The 18,336-nt window shown below is 49.8% G+C and overlaps 1 protein-coding gene across 1 annotated transcript; it reads left to right on the forward strand.

The window, feature by feature from the left end:
• The first annotated feature begins 1,723 nt into the window (after positions 1–1,723).
• Positions 1,724–18,074, forward strand: Trim25 (tripartite motif containing 25). Its single transcript, XM_048365842.1, has 9 exons — positions 1,724–2,392; positions 7,995–8,090; positions 10,206–10,439; positions 11,683–11,851; positions 12,887–12,952; positions 16,296–16,319; positions 16,607–16,696; positions 16,781–16,873; positions 17,128–18,074. The coding sequence occupies exons 1-9, from the start codon at positions 1,793–1,795 to the stop codon at positions 17,655–17,657; spliced, it is 1,902 nt and encodes a 633-aa protein (XP_048221799.1). The 5' UTR covers positions 1,724–1,792; the 3' UTR covers positions 17,658–18,074.
• The last annotated feature ends 262 nt before the right edge of the window (positions 18,075–18,336 follow it).

Consider the following 18,336-nt stretch of genomic DNA (forward strand, 5'->3'; position numbering starts at 1 on the left):
TGTGTTCTAGAGTTTACTGGTGTTTGAACTCAGAGCTTGCTGGGTGCTATCACTTTTTTCACTTAATGTTAGCACACTACCACTTGAGTCATACCTCCTAAAGGATTGAATCCTGCTTAGTTCACAAGGTCAAGCAAAACAATAGGCTTGATCACATGCCTGTCTGCAGGCAGGTTATTCCTATCTGGGCTGGTCCCCAGGAGACAATAGCCCCTCACCCCAGGGGGAGCATTCCACTGTGGGCCTACCCATTTTCTGTTTTCTACTTCCTTGTTAAGCCCTATATAAGCCCACCTCAAAGTCCAGTTTCCAATCTCATGGGAAGGTCTGTGCCCCTGGCTGTTCCTCAATAAACAGTTCTTGCCTGTTGAGGATGGAGTTGAGCTGTTCCTTTTCCCTTCTCCATTTTTCCATAACCTACAACTCGTGACTTTTGGCTGGTTTACTGTATTCTTTTTATTTATTTATTTTTTGCCAGTCCTGGGCCTTGGCACTGTCCCTGGCTTCTTTTTGCTCAAGGCTAGCACTCTGCCACTTGAGTCACAGCGCCACTTCTGGCCATTTTCTGTATATGTGGTGCTGGGGAATCGAACCCAGGGCTTCAAGTATACGAGGCAAGCGCTCTTGCCACTAGGCCATATCCCCAGCCCCCCCTTTTTTTTTTTGCCAGTCCTGGGGCTTGAACTCAGGGCCTGAGCACTGTCCCTGGCTTCTTTTTGCTCAAGGCTAGCACTCTATCACTTGAGCCGCAGTGCCACTGTGGTGCTGAGGAGCCGAACCCAGGGCTTCATGTATACGAGGGGAGCACTTTACAACTAGGCCATATTCCCAGCCCTTGGCTGGTTTATTGTAGAGGGGAGTGTCTCTGACTTTCTGGTGGTTGGGCTGGCTTTGAACAGCAGTCCTCAGATCTCAGCCTCATGAGTAGCTAGGATTATGGGTGTGAGCCACTGACACCCTGCTGGGAATCTTTTTTAGAAAGCAGAAGTGGAGTGGATGAAATCACCAAATGTAAATCTGAATGTGTGACTTGAGCTGTGGTCTTTGAGAAATGAGGGAAGAGAAAGAAAGAAAAAGAAAGAAAAGGCCGTGTCACTTAGCAGTCAACAGCGTTTTATCTTTTTGTTAATTTAGGTTTTGGCTTTTTCAAATGGCATCTCCCTCACCTAGTCCAGGGTGGCCTGGAACACCCCAAGTAGCCCCATAGATGGCTAGAACTCTTCATCCACCATCCTTAGCCTCCCAAAGCTGGGGTGACAGGGTGTACCACCCATCCACACACCTACAGTTGTTTGGTTTTGTTTGTTTTCCTAGAAGTAAGACCAGCCATGCTTGGGTGGGTTGGAGAGTGGGGGTTCCCCCATTGCTCGGAGTACAATTTTGCGAGGAAATCACACAGACCTAGGATCTGACCCCACACTCTGGGCACGCCCCACTTCCAGCCTCAGTGCACCCCCAAACAGCACCTGGAGGGGGGGGCGTGAGGACGCTGGGAACCCCAGAGCTCCCTTCCAGCGCCCCGCCCCGAGGGCCACGATCTGGGGCTCCCAGAGGGGACCCCAGCGCTGGCCCCGCCCCCCAGCGCTGGCCCTGCCCCATCCCACCCGGCGCCCGCCCCCGGCCTTCCACGTGACTTCCTGAACACCCCCCCCCACCACCACCCCGGGCGCCGCCCCTACCCGAGCTCAGTTTCGTTTCCTCGGAGGCCCGCGACGGTCGGAGGCTCGCGCGCTCCGGCGGATCGAGTTCCCGTCCGTCCCGTCCAGTCGTCGCCCTCCCCGGGGGAAGCGCCATGGCCGAGCTGTTCCCGCTGGCCGAAGAGCTGTCGTGCTCCATCTGCTTGGAGCCCTTCAGGGAGCCGGTCACCACCCCGTGCGGCCACAACTTCTGCCGCTCGTGCCTGGATGAGACGTGGTCGGTGCTGGGCGCGCCATTCCGCTGCCCGCAGTGCCGCGCCGTCTACGCGGCGCGCCCGCAGCTGCAGAAGAACACTGTGCTGTGCTTCGTGGTGGAGCAGTTCCTGCAGGTCGAGCAGGGCCGCGCCCCCGCCGCCCCCGCCGACTGGACGCCGCCCGTGCGCGCCCCGCCGCCCAGCCCCGCCGGCCAGGTGGCCTGCGACCACTGCCTGAAGGAGGCGGCCGTGAAAACCTGCCTCGTGTGCATGGCCTCCTTCTGCCAGGAGCACCTGCGCCCGCACCTCGACAGCCCCGCCTTCCAGGACCACCCCCTGCAGCTGCCGGTGCGAGACCTCCTGCGACGCAAATGTCCCCAGCACAACCGGCTGCGGGAGTTCTTTTGCCCCGAGCACGGCGAGTGTATCTGTCACATCTGCATAGTGGAGCACAAGACCTGCTCTCCGGCTCCCCTGAGCCAGGCCAGTGCAGACCTGGAGGTAGGGCAGGGCTAGTGGTGGTGCAAGTGTGTGTGCGCGCGCACGCTCAGGGCAACTTGGGCCGATAGGGTGTTGTTGAACGGCCATGGGGGAGGGAGGGTACCTCGGGAGCCTGAGATAGACCCAGGCAGTCACCTGGGCTGCACCCCTCCCCACACACCCATTTTACAGAGGAGACAACTGAAGACACACAGGCAGGGTTATGACTCCCCCCTCCCCCCAAGCCCCTGCTTATCTGAAGATGTTCAGTTTTGAAGATCAAATAGGAACGCCAGAGGTCACCTCTGTTCCCCGGTTACAGCCCAGCCAACCCTCACCGCTGTGTGTGAGATTCATTTCATTTCCCCCGTCTCAGACAACTGAAGTGGAGAAGTGAACTCAGCACAGGGAACGTGGTAAGTGGTGTGGTTAGGAACTGTTTTTGACTCACATTTTGTTTCTGGTCTCCCCATAGAACAGACTCTAGTTCAGATCTCCAGAGCCCTGAGCACTGGATGATCTCTGAGGCCTCGGGGCATGGAGGGGTGTAGTGGGGCAGGGAGGGTGAGCAGAGCCCCAGCCATCCCCGGATGTGACCCACAGGCTCACACAATATTGCACCATAGTGGCCTTTGTCCTTGAGTGTGACTTTGAGCAGGGATTTGGCCCCTGGACCCTCATCAATAAAGGCAGGAGGAGGAGGAGGGACAAGATGGCGTTCTAAGACTCTGAGGTGTGCGATGTTCTTAGTGGTTTTGGGGATCATCATTGCCCTTTGTGGACTCATCAAAGCAGAGGCTGAGAGGATGTGACCAGCTTTTCTCTCAATGTAAACTCCAAGGCAGGGTCTGGTTTCACGGCACTCTGTCCTGGAGACACAAGCCTAGACCATGTGGGTGAGGTTGGCAGAGGTGCCAGGACCAGGACACAGGCCTTGCTTTGCCCTGCCTCGGCCACAGTCCTCGCCTGGCCTTGTCATCTCTCTGGATTTGAGCTGGGCTTCTTAGGACTTTTTCTCAGCAGCCAGACCTCAAGACATGTCCTTCAAGTTGACCCTTGTGGCACAGATCCCTCACGCTTCACCTCTTCCAGGAAAGAAATCTGCCTGGTTTTGGGGGCCAAGAACCATCTTTTTCTCCAGTAAAGCACTGTGGCTTGGGATAAGTCACTGCAGATCTCTGAGCGTCAACTTCTGCCAAGTGGAATTAATAGGAGCCTTCTCTCCCCCCCCCCCCCCCTTACCCCTTTTTCCCTGGGTGGTTGGAGGGCTCTGGGGAGATAAGCCTTGTGGGAAGTGCTGCTTAGGATCTGTTGGCAAAAGGGTATGGCTGCTTATTGGACTCCCACCCTAGTTGGTCCTAGATCTGGGTTTGATTCCCGACTTGCCTTCTCAGCTGGGAAATGGTAAAAAGTGAACTCAGAAGGTGATTAGGAGGGAGAGATGAGGCAGTCTGTAAAAATACATTTAGTGTGGATGCTCCCTTTCTGGTCCTCAGGCCTGGCAGCCTGGTTCCCAAAGAGAAGCACTTTTAGAGGCTCTTCTCCACAGAGGCAGAAGCTTTTCCTTTGGTACCTGTCCTGGGGCTTGCGCTCAGGTCCTAGGTGCTTGCTGTGCTGTCCCTGAGCTTTTGTGCTCAAGGCTACATGCTTAGCTTTTTAATTCTTTTTTTTTTTTTTTTTTTTTTTGCCAGTCCTGGGGCTTGAACTCAGGGCCTGGGCCTGAGCAATGTCTCTGGTTTCTTTTTGCTTAAGGCAAGGACTCTACCACTTGAGCCATGGAATCACTTCTGGCTTTTTCTATCTATGTGGTGCCGAGGAATCAAACCCAGGGCTTCATGCATGCTAGGCAAGCACTCTACCGCTAAGCCACATTCCCAGCCCCCAGCTTTTTAATTCTTGTAGCAAGATTCCCTCGCCAAGACAGCCCCCATGGGTCTCCTTCCAGCCTGGCTTGCTGCTCATGCAACTTCCGGTGCCAGTCCTCTGCTGGCTGGGCAGAGCCCCCAGGCATGGGTGTCTCTGCTGATAGTGTGGGGGCAGACTCGGGACTGTGGCCTCCTACATGGAGCATCCAAGTCCTTGGCCTATGACAGTCCTAACTCATTTTCAAAAATTGTTTGCTCTTGATTTAGGGGGGGGTCTTTGTGGCTATTCAGGCCCCTAGTCTGCTTCTTTTTGGTCTGGAGTTGTATGGGCCCCTGCCCATGAAGAGTACACTGTCATTTAATTAATGGTAGATAAAGTGTTTCAAAATGTAGGGTTCGGGGCTGGGGATATGGCCCAGTGGTAGAGTGCTTGCCTCTAATACATGAAGCCCTGGGTTCAATTCCCCAGCACCACATATATAGAAAATGGCCAGAAGTGGCGCTGTGGCTCAAGTGGCAGAGTGCTAGCCTTGAGCAAAACAGAAGCCAGGGACAGTGCTCAGGCCCTGAGTCCAAGGCCCTGGACTGGCAAAAAAAAAAAAAAAAAAGTAGGGTTCCAGGTGCAGTGCTAAGAGCAGCTCATGGAAGCCAGGCCCGGTGGCTTTCCTGTGTGTCTTCTGGTTCTCCCAGGCCAAATCTGCCTTTGTTTGGCCTTTGGCCCCAGAGGATCTGAGTGAGCCACTGGTAGAGGCCCCACGAAAGGACAGAGTCCCAGAGGTGGAGTCTGGAACTTGGTTAGAGTCTTGGACTTTCTGGTTGAGTTTATGTGGCCTTGATGCCTGCTTGCAACCTTGACAAATGAGATTGTTACTGATTCAAGAGTGGGCTCAGCCCTGAGTTTCTGTCTTTTCTTTTTCTTTTTTCTTTGTCCGTCCCACGGCTTATACTCAGGGCCTGAGCACTGCCCCTGGCTTATTTTGGCTCAGGGCTAGCACTCTTAAAACTTGAGCTACAATGCCATTTCTGGCCTTTTCTGTTTATGTGGTACTGAGGAATCGAACCCAGGGCTTCATGCACGCTAGGCAAGCACTCCACTAAGCCATATTCTCAGCCCTCCTGAGCTCTTTTGCTCAAGGCTAACAACTCTTGGAACCACAGCTCCACTTCTGGTTTTCTGGTGGTTAATTAGAGATAAGAGTCTCACAGACTTTCCTGCCTGGACTGGTTTTGAACCATGATCCTCAGATCTCACTCAGCCTCCTGAGTAGTTAGGATTACAGGTATGAGCCACCAGCACACGGCCATGTTTACAATTTTAATACCAGAACCATAGCTGGGCCAGTTAATAGCAAGGTGATCTTAGACAGGTGACTTAATTGTTCTGTGCCTCAGTGTCATTGTCTCTAAAGGTTGGGTCGTTTCTACTCCATAGTCTTGTTCTTGGAGGGTGGGGAGATGTATTGGATCTAGAACTTAGGGTCTCTCATGCTTACTTGGCTCTTTTGCTCAAGACTGACGCTCTAACACTTGAGCCACACTTCCACTTCTGGCTTCTGGGTGGTTAATTTGCAGATAAGAGTCTCTTGGATTTGTCTGCTCAGGCTGGCTTTAATTGTGATCCTCAGATCTCAGCCTCCTGATGTAGCTAGAATTACAGGCATGCGCCACTGTCATGAGCCGCTGTTGCCTGGCTGACACAGTCTTGTTCCTACTTGGAAAAGTTAGTATTTGTTGCATGTGGGACCAATACATCCACTTACATATAACATCATGGCAGTTAGGATGATGGTGGCAGTGATTTGGTGGCTGTTCCTTTCCTTCTCTGTGCCCCAGTGTTTCATTTAAGCAGGTACAAAAGAGTCTCGGGTATTGATGTAAAAACACATAGGAATAACATGAAGCTCTTGTCTTTCTTCATGCACATGTCTTTACTCATGCCTTTGTTTTGGGGCATGGTTAGGAGGCAAAGAATTCTGGAGTAGCGTAGCTCAATTTTAGCAATTGAAGGGATTTGCATCTGGGCTGCAGCCCTATGGCTAGCTCATCCTTATTGACAGCCCTGGGGTGTTGAGGTGCAGTTTGGACTGTGGGTTTTGTCCCTCTGCCTTCCTGAGGTGAGCAGAGTTTCTTGCAACTTCCTCCTGGGATAGGCAGGGCCCCTGGGGAGGACAGTCCCAGCTATCAGGCTTGTTTTTCTCTCTGGGTCCTCTTCTCCAGAATCTCAGCTCAGGGTGGTTCCTCTGCTTTGCTGGCTTTTTTTTTTTTTTTTTTTTTTTTTGGTGTCTTTTTGATGTGTTTGTCTCCTCTCCCAAAACCGATACTCTTCTACTTGAGAGCCACAGCTCTTGCTGGTTAACTGGAGATGGGAGTCTCATGGACATTTATGCCTGGGCTACCTTTGAACTGCAGTCCTCAGATCCCAGCCACCTGAGTAGCCAGGATCGCAGGTATGAGTCACTGGTGCTCAGCAGTTGGTTTTTTTTTTGTTTGTTTGTTTATTTTTTGCCAGTCCTGGGCCTTGAACTCAGGGCCTGAGCACTGTCCCTGGCTTCTTTTTGCTCAAGGCTAGCACTCTGCCACTTGAGCCACAGCGCCACTTGTGGCCGTTTTCTGTATATGTGGTGCTGGGGAATTAAACCCAGGGATTCACGTATATGAGTCAAGCACTCTTGCCACTAGGCCATGTTCCCAGCCCAGTTTTTTTTTTTTTTTTTTGGCCAGTCCTGGGCCTTGGACTCAGGGCCTGAGCACTGTCCCTGGCTTCTTCTTGTTCAAGGCTAGCACTCTGCCACTTGAGCCACAGCGCCACTTCTGGCCATTTTCTGTATATGTGGTGCTGGGGAATTGAACCTAGGGCCTCATGTATACGAAGCAAGCACTCTTGCCACTAGGCCATATCCCCAGCCCCCAGTTAGTTTGTTTGTTTTTTAAACATTGTTCAGGTTTTCTTCCATATTCTGCCTGCTTTCTGGAGTGTTTGCACTGGTAGATTTTGTTGTAGGCCTGTTGGAATGATGGCCAGTGCGGAAGCAGCTGTCGCTGCTTCTACGGCTGTGCAGGTCTGGCCACTTGCTGCTGCCTTTGGCTTGATTTCATCAGCTGTTGAGTGTGCCCTAGTGAAGAAATCTCCAATTATAGAAGCTGGCATTTTGTCTGACCTTACAAAGACCCAAGCAGGGTACTGAACACTCACCCAGTTTCTGTTGGTTCTCCTTAGAGCCCTGCAGTTAGGAACAGTCCTATCTAATTCATGGCAAAGAAATTGAGATGGGAGCCAGTAGTTGAGAACTGAGACTTGGAACTTTCTCTGTCTCCAAGTTCTAATGTCTTTTCTGCCCTGTGTCCCTTAAGAGATGCAGGGAAGAAGCCCATATGACAGGCTTTAAGAAGCTCTAGGAAGCCATGCTAAGAAGCTCTAGGAAGCCACGCGTTGGTGGTTCGTGATTATAACCCTCGCTACTCAGGGGGCTGAGATCTGAGGATCCTGGTTTGAAGCCAGCTCATACAGACACATTTTAGAGACTCTTATCCCCAGTTAACCACCAAAAAGCTAGAAATGGGGCTGTGCCTCAAGTGGTAGAGTGCCATCCTTGAGCAAAAAAGAGCACCGTAGCCCTAAGTTCAAGCACCACTACTGTGGAGAGAGACAGAGACAGAGTGACAGAGACAAAGAAGTTCCAGACAGTGTAAAGTGTGACTCCTGATGGAGGGGGGCTGGCTGAAGAGGGTTATCTTACCCTGGTTTGTTTCCTCTGCAGAACAAACTGAGGCATAAACTAACCATCATGTACAGTCACATCAACGGGGCATCGAAAGCGCTGGAGGACGTGAGAGCCAAGCAGCAGGGTGTGCGGGTGAGTACCCCATTCCCTACCCCAGGCTAGTCCTGGGGTTTCCCTTTGGCCTCTGAGTGCAAGACAGCCAAGTGCACTCACAGTGTCTGAATCAAATGTCATCCTGGCAAAGCGTGCAATGAGTGATGTGCCCAAGTGAGAGTCTTCATAAACCCAAGTTGAAAACTACAAAGCCTGAGTACGTAATTCAAGTGATTTGAATGTGGTCTCCAGTTCAGACTTCACTCCCCTCCATAACATCCCAAACCCCAAACAACTCCCTCGTTAAAAACTAAAACTAAAATGTAGTAACCTAGAGCCTGTATGGTAGCACACATCTGTCATCCCAGCTACTAAGGGAGGCAGAGATAGAAAGATGAGAGTTTGAGGCCAGTCTATGCAAAGTTACTGAGGCTATAGATAAAAATAAAAACGAAATACAAGACCAAAAGGGCTGGGGGCGTGGCTCAAGTGGTAGGACACCTGCCAAGCATGCCCTGGGTTCAAACCTCAGTACTGAGGAAAAGAAGAGGTAGGAACATAGGAAAGTCATTATAATATATGAAGTGGGAGAAAAACAGGAAACCAAAGTACATACCGCTAGAGCCATGCCTGTTTCTATAAAGGAAGTGGAGTTATTTCCTATGGCTGCAGTAATGAATTGACAATGGGCTGGGCATGGAAGAAAATAAAATTCACAGTTGTGGAGGCCAAAAGCCCAACATCAAGGTGTTAGTGGGGCCTCACTCCCCTCTAAAGTCCTTATGGAGAGCCCTTTCCTGCCTTTCCTGTCCCACAACTTAGCCTTGTGTCTGCACTGCTCCACTTTGCCTGGTCTCCCCGTGGCTCCCCCTTCTCCCTCTGTGCCTTCTCTTCCCTCTAATAAGGACCCAGGTCACTGGACTTAGGACCCACCCCACACGGGTCATCCAGGGGTGTCCAGACCCTTAGTTATTTACATTAGCAGATGCCAAGGTCATGCTCTCTGGCTCTGGAATGTGGCCTATCTTTGGTGAGCCAGCTTGACCCATAGCAGTAGGAAAGAACACTGGAAGGAGGAATTGTAGGCCAGTCGCTGATAAATAAGGGATTTTTTTTTTGGTACTGATACTAGGGCTTGAACTCAGGGGCTGTGGCTAAAGTGGTGGAGTGCTAGCCTTGAGATAAATGCCAAGGGAGAGAGGAAGACCCTGAACTAAGCATACCCTTGGTGTAGCCCCTCCTCTTTTCCTCTCATTACCATCTCTCCCTTTCCCTCTGCCAGAAGTAACTACTACCTTAAGTAAGTTAATGAATTCCCAGGTGTGTGTGTGTGTGTGTGTGTGTGTGTGTGTGTGTGTGTGTGTGTGTGTGTGTGTGTGTGTGTATTATCAAAGTTTGAATTCAGGGCCTCAAACTCCCACTCAGCTTCTTGCTCATGGCTCTACCACTTGAGCCATGCCTCCAGTCCTGCATTGTTGGTTAATTGGAGATAGTGTCTCACAGACTTTTCTGCCTGGGCTGGCTTTGAAACTCAATCCTCAGATCTCAGTCTCTTTCTAGCTAGGATTAGAGGTGTGAGCCACCAGGGCTAGACATTTGTTTATATTTGCATATATGCATTCCTTAGCAGTAAACACTACTTTGTTTCTAAGCTTTAAAGTGCTTCATTCTACATGGTTTCTACAAGTTGCTTTTCTCCATGGAGATTTATCCAGGCATCATTTTCACTTATTAAATTTTATGACTATTTAATATTCCTCATGAGAGTTTGGGAGTATTTTTTTTTTTCCTGAGGTGGTACACTATATTGTCCAGTCTAGCTTCCAAACTCCTGGGCCTAAATGATCCTCGTGTCCCAGCGTCATGATGAGCTACAACTGCAGTAGTAAAGCATTATGCCTGTCTTGGTTTTGCTGTTTCAAACAATGCTGCTTGTGTCCATTCTTGTGTGTGTCCCTGGGGCACACACAAATGTTCTAGGATTCCAGTTGTTGGGTCATGGGGTGTGGAAACCTGCACACTTCCACATGGACTAGGCATTGCCAAATGAAGCAGGCACACTCTCACCACGGGCTCCCACTGCACACACCCACGGGGCAGCAACCACAGCACTTCCGCCTTTCTGACAGAGCCCTCCCACCTCGCCCTTCCTAGGAGGCTGCCAACAGGAAGGTGGAGCAGCTGAGACAAGAATTCCTGGAAATGAAGGCGCTCATCGACGCCTCAGAGGCCAGCTCCACACGCAAGATAAAGGAGGAGGAGATGAGAGTCAGCACCAAATACGAGAGCATTTATCAGATCCTGCTCAAGAAGAGGAGCGAGATCCAGAACCTGAAGGCGGACATCGAGCAGAGCCTGGCCAAGGGGGACGAGTATGAGTTTCTGGAGGTGGGCCTTGATGAGGGCACAGCAAGGTTCTTTCTGCCCAGCATCATAATTTTTTTTGTGTGTGTATGTGCCTGTCCTTGTGCTTGAACTCAGGGCCTGGGCACGGTCTCTGGTTGAGCTTTTCTGCTTTACCACTTTTGCTATAGTTTCACTTTTGGATTTTTGGTGGTTAATTGGAAATAAGAGTCTCACGGATTTTCTTTCTTAGACTGGCTTTGAATTATGATCCTCAGATCTCAGCTTCCTGAGTAGCTGGGTAACAGGAGTGAACCACTGGCTCTTGGTTCCAACTCAGGGCATGTACCAAACATTGCCACTTGAGCCATGCTTCCAGCTCATCTTGCTTTTTTTTTTGGCCAGTCCTGGGCCTTGGACTCAGGGCCTGAGCACTGTCTGTGACTTCCTTTTTGCTCAAGGCTAGCACTCTGCCACTTGAGCCACAGCACCATTTCTGGCCATTTTCTTTATATGTGGTGCTGGGGAATTGAATCTAGGGCCTCATGTATACAAGGCAAGCACTTTTGCCACTAGGCCATATTCCCAGCCCCTCATCTTGCTTTAAAAAAAAAAAAAAATTTACTGTATGCTGCTTCTAGGGCTTGAACTCAGGGTCTCAAGCGCTTGAGTAGTTTGTTTGTTTGTTTTTCACTCAAGGCTGGTGCTCAAACTATAGAGGCCTCTATGTTCTCCTCCTATCCTTCTCCCACATGGCCCCTGGAAGTGCCACCCCTGCCATTTCTGTCCTCATGCTCCTTAGCATGGCCTTCAAGGTCCTTGGTGCCCACACCTGACATTTGCTGGCAGGCTTATGTCTTGCCAGCAAGCCACTGGTTGTGCTTTGTGCTGAGCACAGCACACTCCCCAGATACAGCAGGCACTGATGGGGATACCATATTGGCCCCTGCCCAGTGGATGGAATCTTACTTTCAGAGCCAGCAACAGGGTCCTGACTGCCCTCGAGCCCCATCATGACACCCCTATTGGCACTCCAGGTCATGTGTGTCCGCGCCCCAGCTCAGGTATAGGTCTTTCCGAGGCACTTGTCTTAGCCTGTCCCTCCTCTTTACCCATCTTCCTCTTGCATAGGCCACGGGGAGCCCAGTGGCACTTTAACTGCTGGCAGCTTTGGTCCTGTGGTTTATAAACAGGATGGTTAAACGTAGCACCGGTGGGCACAGGGTGGTGAGGACCAAGACCAAGCCTGGCTTCCCTCCAGCTGCCTGTCGTCCTGGGCTTGTTTCAGAAAGCAGCAAAACTGCAAGGCGTCTCATCAAAGCCAGTCTATATCCCCAAAGTGGAGATGGATCATGAGCTCATGAAGAGGGTCTACCAGAGCACCCTGGAGCTCAAGAACGAGCTGAAGCGGACCCTTAGACAGCTCCAGGAGAAGCCCGAGGAGCCATCCAGCTCAGGTAACTGCAACCCCACGCTGTTACTGGAAGACCCCTGAAACATGCGTGGATCTTCTCATTGCATTAGGCTGGAGGAGGGGGTCAGCAGAACATTGGGGCTAGCCACCCCAGCAGAAGGGTCTTCACTGCATCCTATTAAGATGCTATCCAAAATGGTGTGTGTGTGTGTGTGTGTGTGTGTGTGTGTGTGTGTGTGTGTGTGTGTGTGTGTGTGTGTGTGTGTGTTGGTACTTGAACTCAGGGCCTCACAGTCTCATTTGGCTTTCTTGCTCAAGGCTGGTGCTCTGCCACTTGAGCCACCCCTCTACTTTAAGATTTTCTCTTTGTGTTTCAGGCCTGGGGCTTGAACTCAAGACCTGGGGGCTGTCCCTGAGCCTTTTAAAAATCAAAGCTATCATTGTCCTCGAGCTGTAGCTCCATTTCCAGTTTTTTTTTTTTTTTTTTTTTTTTGTGGTTAATTAATTGGAGATGAGTCTTATAGGCTTTCCTGCCTGCCTGGCTTTGAGCTGTGATCCTTAGATCTCAGCCTTCTAAGTAGCTAGGGTTACGGTCATGAACCACTGGCACTTGGCCACTTCAGAAGTTTTGCTGGTTGATTGGAGATAAGATTCTCACCTGAGCAGGTAAAAAAGTCTGTTGAGGCCAGAAAACTGGAAGTGGAGCTGTGGCTTAAAGTGGTAGAGCACTAGTTTTGAGCAAAATAGCTCAGGGATAGCACTCAGGCCCAGAGTTTAAGCCCCATGACTGACCAAAAAAAAAACAAAAAACTCGCCTGATTTTCTTGACCATTCTGGTCATGATTCTTAGATCACAGCTTCCTGACTTGCTGAGATTACAGGTGAGAGCCAGTATACCCAGCTCCCATTTACATGAAGAGAGCTTGTTCTCTTAACCTTTGTTTCTATCTCTTGCAAATGATCTGAAGGTCAATCTGTGGAAATGACTGTCAGTGAAAACATTTTACCCCTCACGGCAAAGCTGGCTTTCTTGGTTGGTGGAGAAGAGCCACATACAGTGGGCTGTTTTGTATCACAGGTGACTCAGGAGACTGTGGCACAGAGCCTACAAGCAAACCCTCACGCCCCATGAAGAAGAACCCTCGTAAGTAGCCAAACAGCTACAGCCCCAGGGCATGGTCATGGTCGTGACTGGCATCACTTTGAGACCTCACAGGGGTCAGAGGGCATCGTGCCCCTCCCCTCACCACAGGGACCTGGATCTCTCTGGAGAAGTCTAGTGTACTCCTGCAGAGTAGCACAGGAGTTCCATGGGGGCAGAAAGGGTTACTTGTCCACCACACTGAGAGGGCCATCTGGGAGTCCTGGTCTGGAGGGGATGTGCCATGGTCCCCATGAAAGGAGGCCATGTTTCTTAGCAAACCTTGCCTCTCTCGGGTGTCAGCAGCCTGTCTGACCTATAATGGTGTCTCTTCTGATTTTCCCCACCTTGATTCATTATTGCCTTCTCCTCCTCCCCCAACAGAGCCAGTTTTTTCCTAATCCCCACTATAGGAAAAATTAATACCACCCATGCGCAGCTTATTGGCTTATCCATAAAAGGAGTGACGTTTTCATACATTTCTCCACCACCCTACCCCCACCCTGCTGCCCTGGAAATAGCAATGTTTTCCCTTGATGGGCATGATCTTGAGTTGGGTTGAAAAATGATCCTCGGGCTGGGAATGTGGCCTAGTGGTAGAGTGCTTGCCTAGCATGTTGAGGCCCTGGGTTTGATTCCTCAGTAGCACAGAAACAGAAAAGGCTGAAAGCAGTGCTGTGGCTCAAGTGGTAGAGAGCTAGCTTTGAGCAAAAGAAGCTCAAGGACAGTGCCCAGGCTATGAGTTTAAGCCCCAGGGCTGGCAAAACAAAAAAGGAGAAAAATGGTCCTCATTTTCCCCAACTGTCCACATTTTAGCAGTAATGATATTGAGACTACAGGATGATGATGATTGTGGTGGTGATATGTGTGTGCATGTGTGCATGCATATATGCGTGTGTGTGTGTGTTTAGTTTCCTATGAACACTGGTTGTGAGAGTACTTTCCAAGCTATAGATCCACCATGGGGTAACCGTGATTGCTTCCCCATGTCAGTATGGAAAGTCAGTGGATAGTTGTAGGGAGAGAGTATGGGTTGGCTTTTCTCTGTTGCTTTTTTGGATCGTCTTCGGCAGACAGCTGTTGGATAGCAGCCCCTGTATGGACTAGATCAAGGGCTTAGGTGCTGGGGATAGCTGGAGAAGAGAAGCCAGGAGAAGCCACAACATGGTGAAGGGCACTTGTATGAAAGGGGAGAGGACTGTTAGTCTGGATCCTTTTGGAATCTTCTTCCCCAGGAGGTTTCCTTCCTGCTGCTTCAGGTCCCCAATACCACTCAACATGGGGGGGGGGGGAAGAAACTCACTTGTTTTGCAGAGTGACACCCTAGAAAATCATTAGTGCCATGTTAGTTAAACTTGGGAATGAGTCAGATTCCTCTGTGTTGAAAGTGGACCCAAATAAACCAGCTGGGGTCAGGGAAGAGGTGAGGTAGGGCAGATTGGTCACCATACAGGAAACTCCCAAGAGGAGCAATGAGCAGGAAGGCGCCTGGGTACCAGGTGCTGAACCCCTAGAAGTGGGCAGCGGTGAGGAGAGTGCTGGTGAACTGTAAGAAGTGGTACTATGCTACATGGGGCCAAGTGGAAGTCAATTCCACCAGCAGAAGCAGAGCTTATCTATGACACACCCTGAAGGCACAGGGCTAAGAGCCCCCACTGCATGATGGGTGAGGTGGCAGATGGGTGAGATGGCAGAGGTTGCTAAGCCTCCGTCCCACCTGAATGCTTGATTGAGTTGTGACTCAAAGTCTCTCCACCCCCACCACAGACCACCTCTGGCCTAGCCCTGCTTCCCAGACTTCTTACCCTCTGTGTCTGGTGATTGTGCTTTTCTTAGGGGTCCCTAGGTAACATGGCAGCTGCTGTTGGGGGACCACACATGGATACAGTGTTTTAGTCCAACTCAGTTCCATGGACCTATACTCCAGACTCTCTGTTAACTCTTTTTTAGTTGTTTTGTTTTCTGCCAGTACTGGGGCTTGAACTCAGGGGCTGGATGCTATCCCTTAGCTTTTTCACTCAAGGCTGGCTGACATGACATTCTAACACTTAAGCCACAGTTCCACTTCTGGCTTTGTGGTAGTTAACTGGAGAGAAGAGTCTCACAGATTTTCCTGCTTGTGCTAGTTTTGAGCCTTGATCCTCAGAGTAGGTAGGATTACAGGTGTGTGTCACCAGCGCCCGACTGTTTATGGAGCCCAGATTGGCCTTAGACTTGAAATCCTTCTGCCTCAATCACCTGAGTTCTGTGGTTACAAGTGTGTGTCATTCTTCCCAGCTCACTCTAGGGAGATATCTAAATATCTATCTATCTATCTATAGATACCCCTGCCCCACCCCAGCAGTGATGGAGTTTGAGCTCAAGACCTGTGCTTGCTAGGCCGGTAGTCTAACACTAGAGCCATGCCTCCAGCCTTGCATTTTACTCGTATATTTTGGATATAGAGTCTAGAGAGCTTTTTTCTACCCTGCCTGGCTTCAGACTGTGTCATCCAGATCCTGAGCAGGTAGGATTCCCTTTGGGTATGTTGTAAAAACTATTTTGTTTCCTTCTTAAATGTATATAGTTGGATAGGTTTTGGCAAAGGATATCTGTGTTACAATTACTCAAGTCAACGTGAAGACTCTCAGTTACCCTAGAACATTCCTTCCTGCTTCTTCTTATTATCTACTCTTGTGCTCCCTACCACCATGGAGGCTTCCTGTCACTGTTGATAATTATTGTCTGTTGTTCCCTTCTATTTTTTTTATTTAAATACTTCCCTATAATGATACATTTTAATTATTATATTTTATTTTGATAGTAATAGGGTATTTATTTATTTATTTGCCAGTCCTGGACCCTGAACTTAGGGCCTGAGTACTATCCCTGGCTTCCATTTGCTCAAGGCCTAGCACTCTACCACTGGAGCCACAGCACCACTTCTGGCCATTTTTTATATATATATGTGGTGCTGGGGAATCAAACCCAGGGCTTCATGTGTATGAGGCAAGCTCTCTTACACTAGGCCGTATTCCCAGCCCTCCCTTCTATTTTTTTTTTTTAATTTTTTCAAAAACATGTACCTGGCCAACAAGTTACGGAAAGCTCCCTTCTATTTTTTGAGTGAAAGAATCCTAGCTTTTTTTTTTTTTTTTTTTTTTTTGGTCTGAGACAAATGACTTGAACTTGGCACATGACACTTTTGCTTATTGGCTATTGCTCTACCAGTGGAGCCACACCACCAACTCCCATCCTAAGCTTTATTTGCATGAGTGAAGTTCATTGAAATGAATATGATTACAGTCATTTAAAAGTCTCATGGTGCCCTTAAAAATATCATAATCCTGAAAACTTTCTTTTTCAGAAGAAAAGAAGTCCAAGAAAACTTGTAAGTTGTGTATTTATGCATCTTTTTGTTCTTGAGACTTGTCTGATCCTAGAACTAACAGCTGGCAGCTGTCTTGTCTTTGTCTTAGGACTGGGTTCTGTCCAGGCAGGCCGGCCTGAGCTTCTATGTGCATGAAATAATGAGAGAGCCATAGCTTTATCTGGACTAACCCCAGTATCCCTTTCTGTGTGTGTTTATGGAAGTAGCTTTTGGAAGGAGCTTGGAAGGGAAGAGAGGCCATTTCCATCCCTCTGTCACATCACTCGTGTTTCTCCTTTTCACTCTAGCCCCTGGCTGTACCCCTCCCCCAACTGTCAAACTACCTACCTTTGGAGCTCCTGGACAGTCAGTGGATTCGAAACCAACTGTCTCAGATGGTGAGGTCTTGTGGGCTAGGGTGGTTGTGTGTTCACTGTGAGTTTGTCCTGAATAATACTTTCTGTGTCCTCTCACAACTACAGCCAAAGCTAGCACTGCACAGCCCGGTTCCGCGTCTGTTAAAGACAAGGTGCTAACCATCTTCTTAACCAAGTCCAAACCCGAGCTGCAGGAGTGTGAGTAGCCTGGCTCTGGATGGAAGAATGGATGGCTGGGTGGGTGGGTGAATGGATGGATGATGGGGTAAATGGAATGATAGATAGATGGGTGGCAGGGTGAATGAATGGATGGCTGGGTGAGTGGGTGGATGGATGGATTTCTGGGTGGGTGGGTGGATGGACAAATATATAGAAAGCAATAAGAGAAAAGCCTAAAAGTAACAGTACTTTGGGCCCCTTGTAATCAGTTCCTTGGGGTGATGCTTTCTCAGATTCTGTTAGAATTATCCTGGACTACAACACTGCCCACAACAAGGTGGCATTGACAGAGAACTATACCACCGCGTCAGTGGCTGATGTGCCTCAGAACTACCGGCCACATCCTCAGAGGTTCACCTACTGCTCTCAGGTGCTGGGCCTGCACTGCTACAAGAAAGGGATTCACTACTGGGAGGTGGAACTGGGAAGGAACAACTTCTGTGGGGTAGGCATCTGCTATGGCAGCATGGATCGGCAGGGCCCCGAGAGCCGGCTCGGCCGCAACAGCAAGTCCTGGTGTGTAGAGTGGTTCAACAACAAGATCTCCGCCTGGCACAATAATGTGGAGAAAACACTGCCCTCTACCAAAGCCACAAGGGTGGGTGTGCTTCTCAACTGTGACCACGGCTTTGTCCTTTTCTTTGCTGTTCCCGACAAGGTCTACCTGTTGTACAAATTCAAGGTGGACATCACAGAAGCTCTGTATCCCGCCTTCTGGGTGTTCTCTGCAGGCACATCACTCTCTATCTGCTCCTCCAAGTAGACAGGCCCTAAGGCAGGCCATGGACACTTAGGTTCACTGCCTGGGGGGCAACTGTGACTAGAAAGGGGGTTGCAGTGAGATTCTCCTTGGAGAGCTTTTCTGGGTCCCCAGTGTTTAGAAGGATGGGGGGAGGTTGAGGAACGTGGGGAGCTGGGGCAAAAGGGGAGGGATTTACTGGGAAAAGGGTAGGGTGATTGTCTGCCTACCTCCTGGTGACCACTGTGGCAGGATAACCTCTTCCCACTTTTCTGGAAAATCTCCAGGCAGCTGGGCATCTGAGCAGAGCTTTGGGTAATAAAGTCATTAATGCCCCTTTCTCTTGTACAGAATCTGCAGCCACATTCTTTCTCAGGTGATGGATGAACAGGCTTTTATTCTCTAGGATAGCTTTTAGATCTTGGTGTTTTGATTACTCTTTTTTTTTTTTTGGCCAGTCCTAGGCCGTGAACTCAGGGCCTGAGCACTGTCCCTAGCTTCTTTTTGCTCAAGGATAGCACTCTGCCACTTGAGCCACAGCGCCACTTCTGGCCATTTTCTGTATATGTGGTGTTGAGGAGTCGAACCCAGCCTCATGTATACGAGGCAAGCACTCTTGCCAGTAGGACATATTCCCAGCCCTTTGATTACTCTTTAGATGAAAAAAAAATCTAGTGCCTGTGGCTCATGCCTGCAATCCTAG

Source organism: Perognathus longimembris, chromosome 17 (genome assembly GCF_023159225.1).
Source record: "Perognathus longimembris pacificus isolate PPM17 chromosome 17, ASM2315922v1, whole genome shotgun sequence".
In the NCBI taxonomy this organism is placed as follows: domain Eukaryota; kingdom Metazoa; phylum Chordata; class Mammalia; order Rodentia; family Heteromyidae; genus Perognathus; species Perognathus longimembris.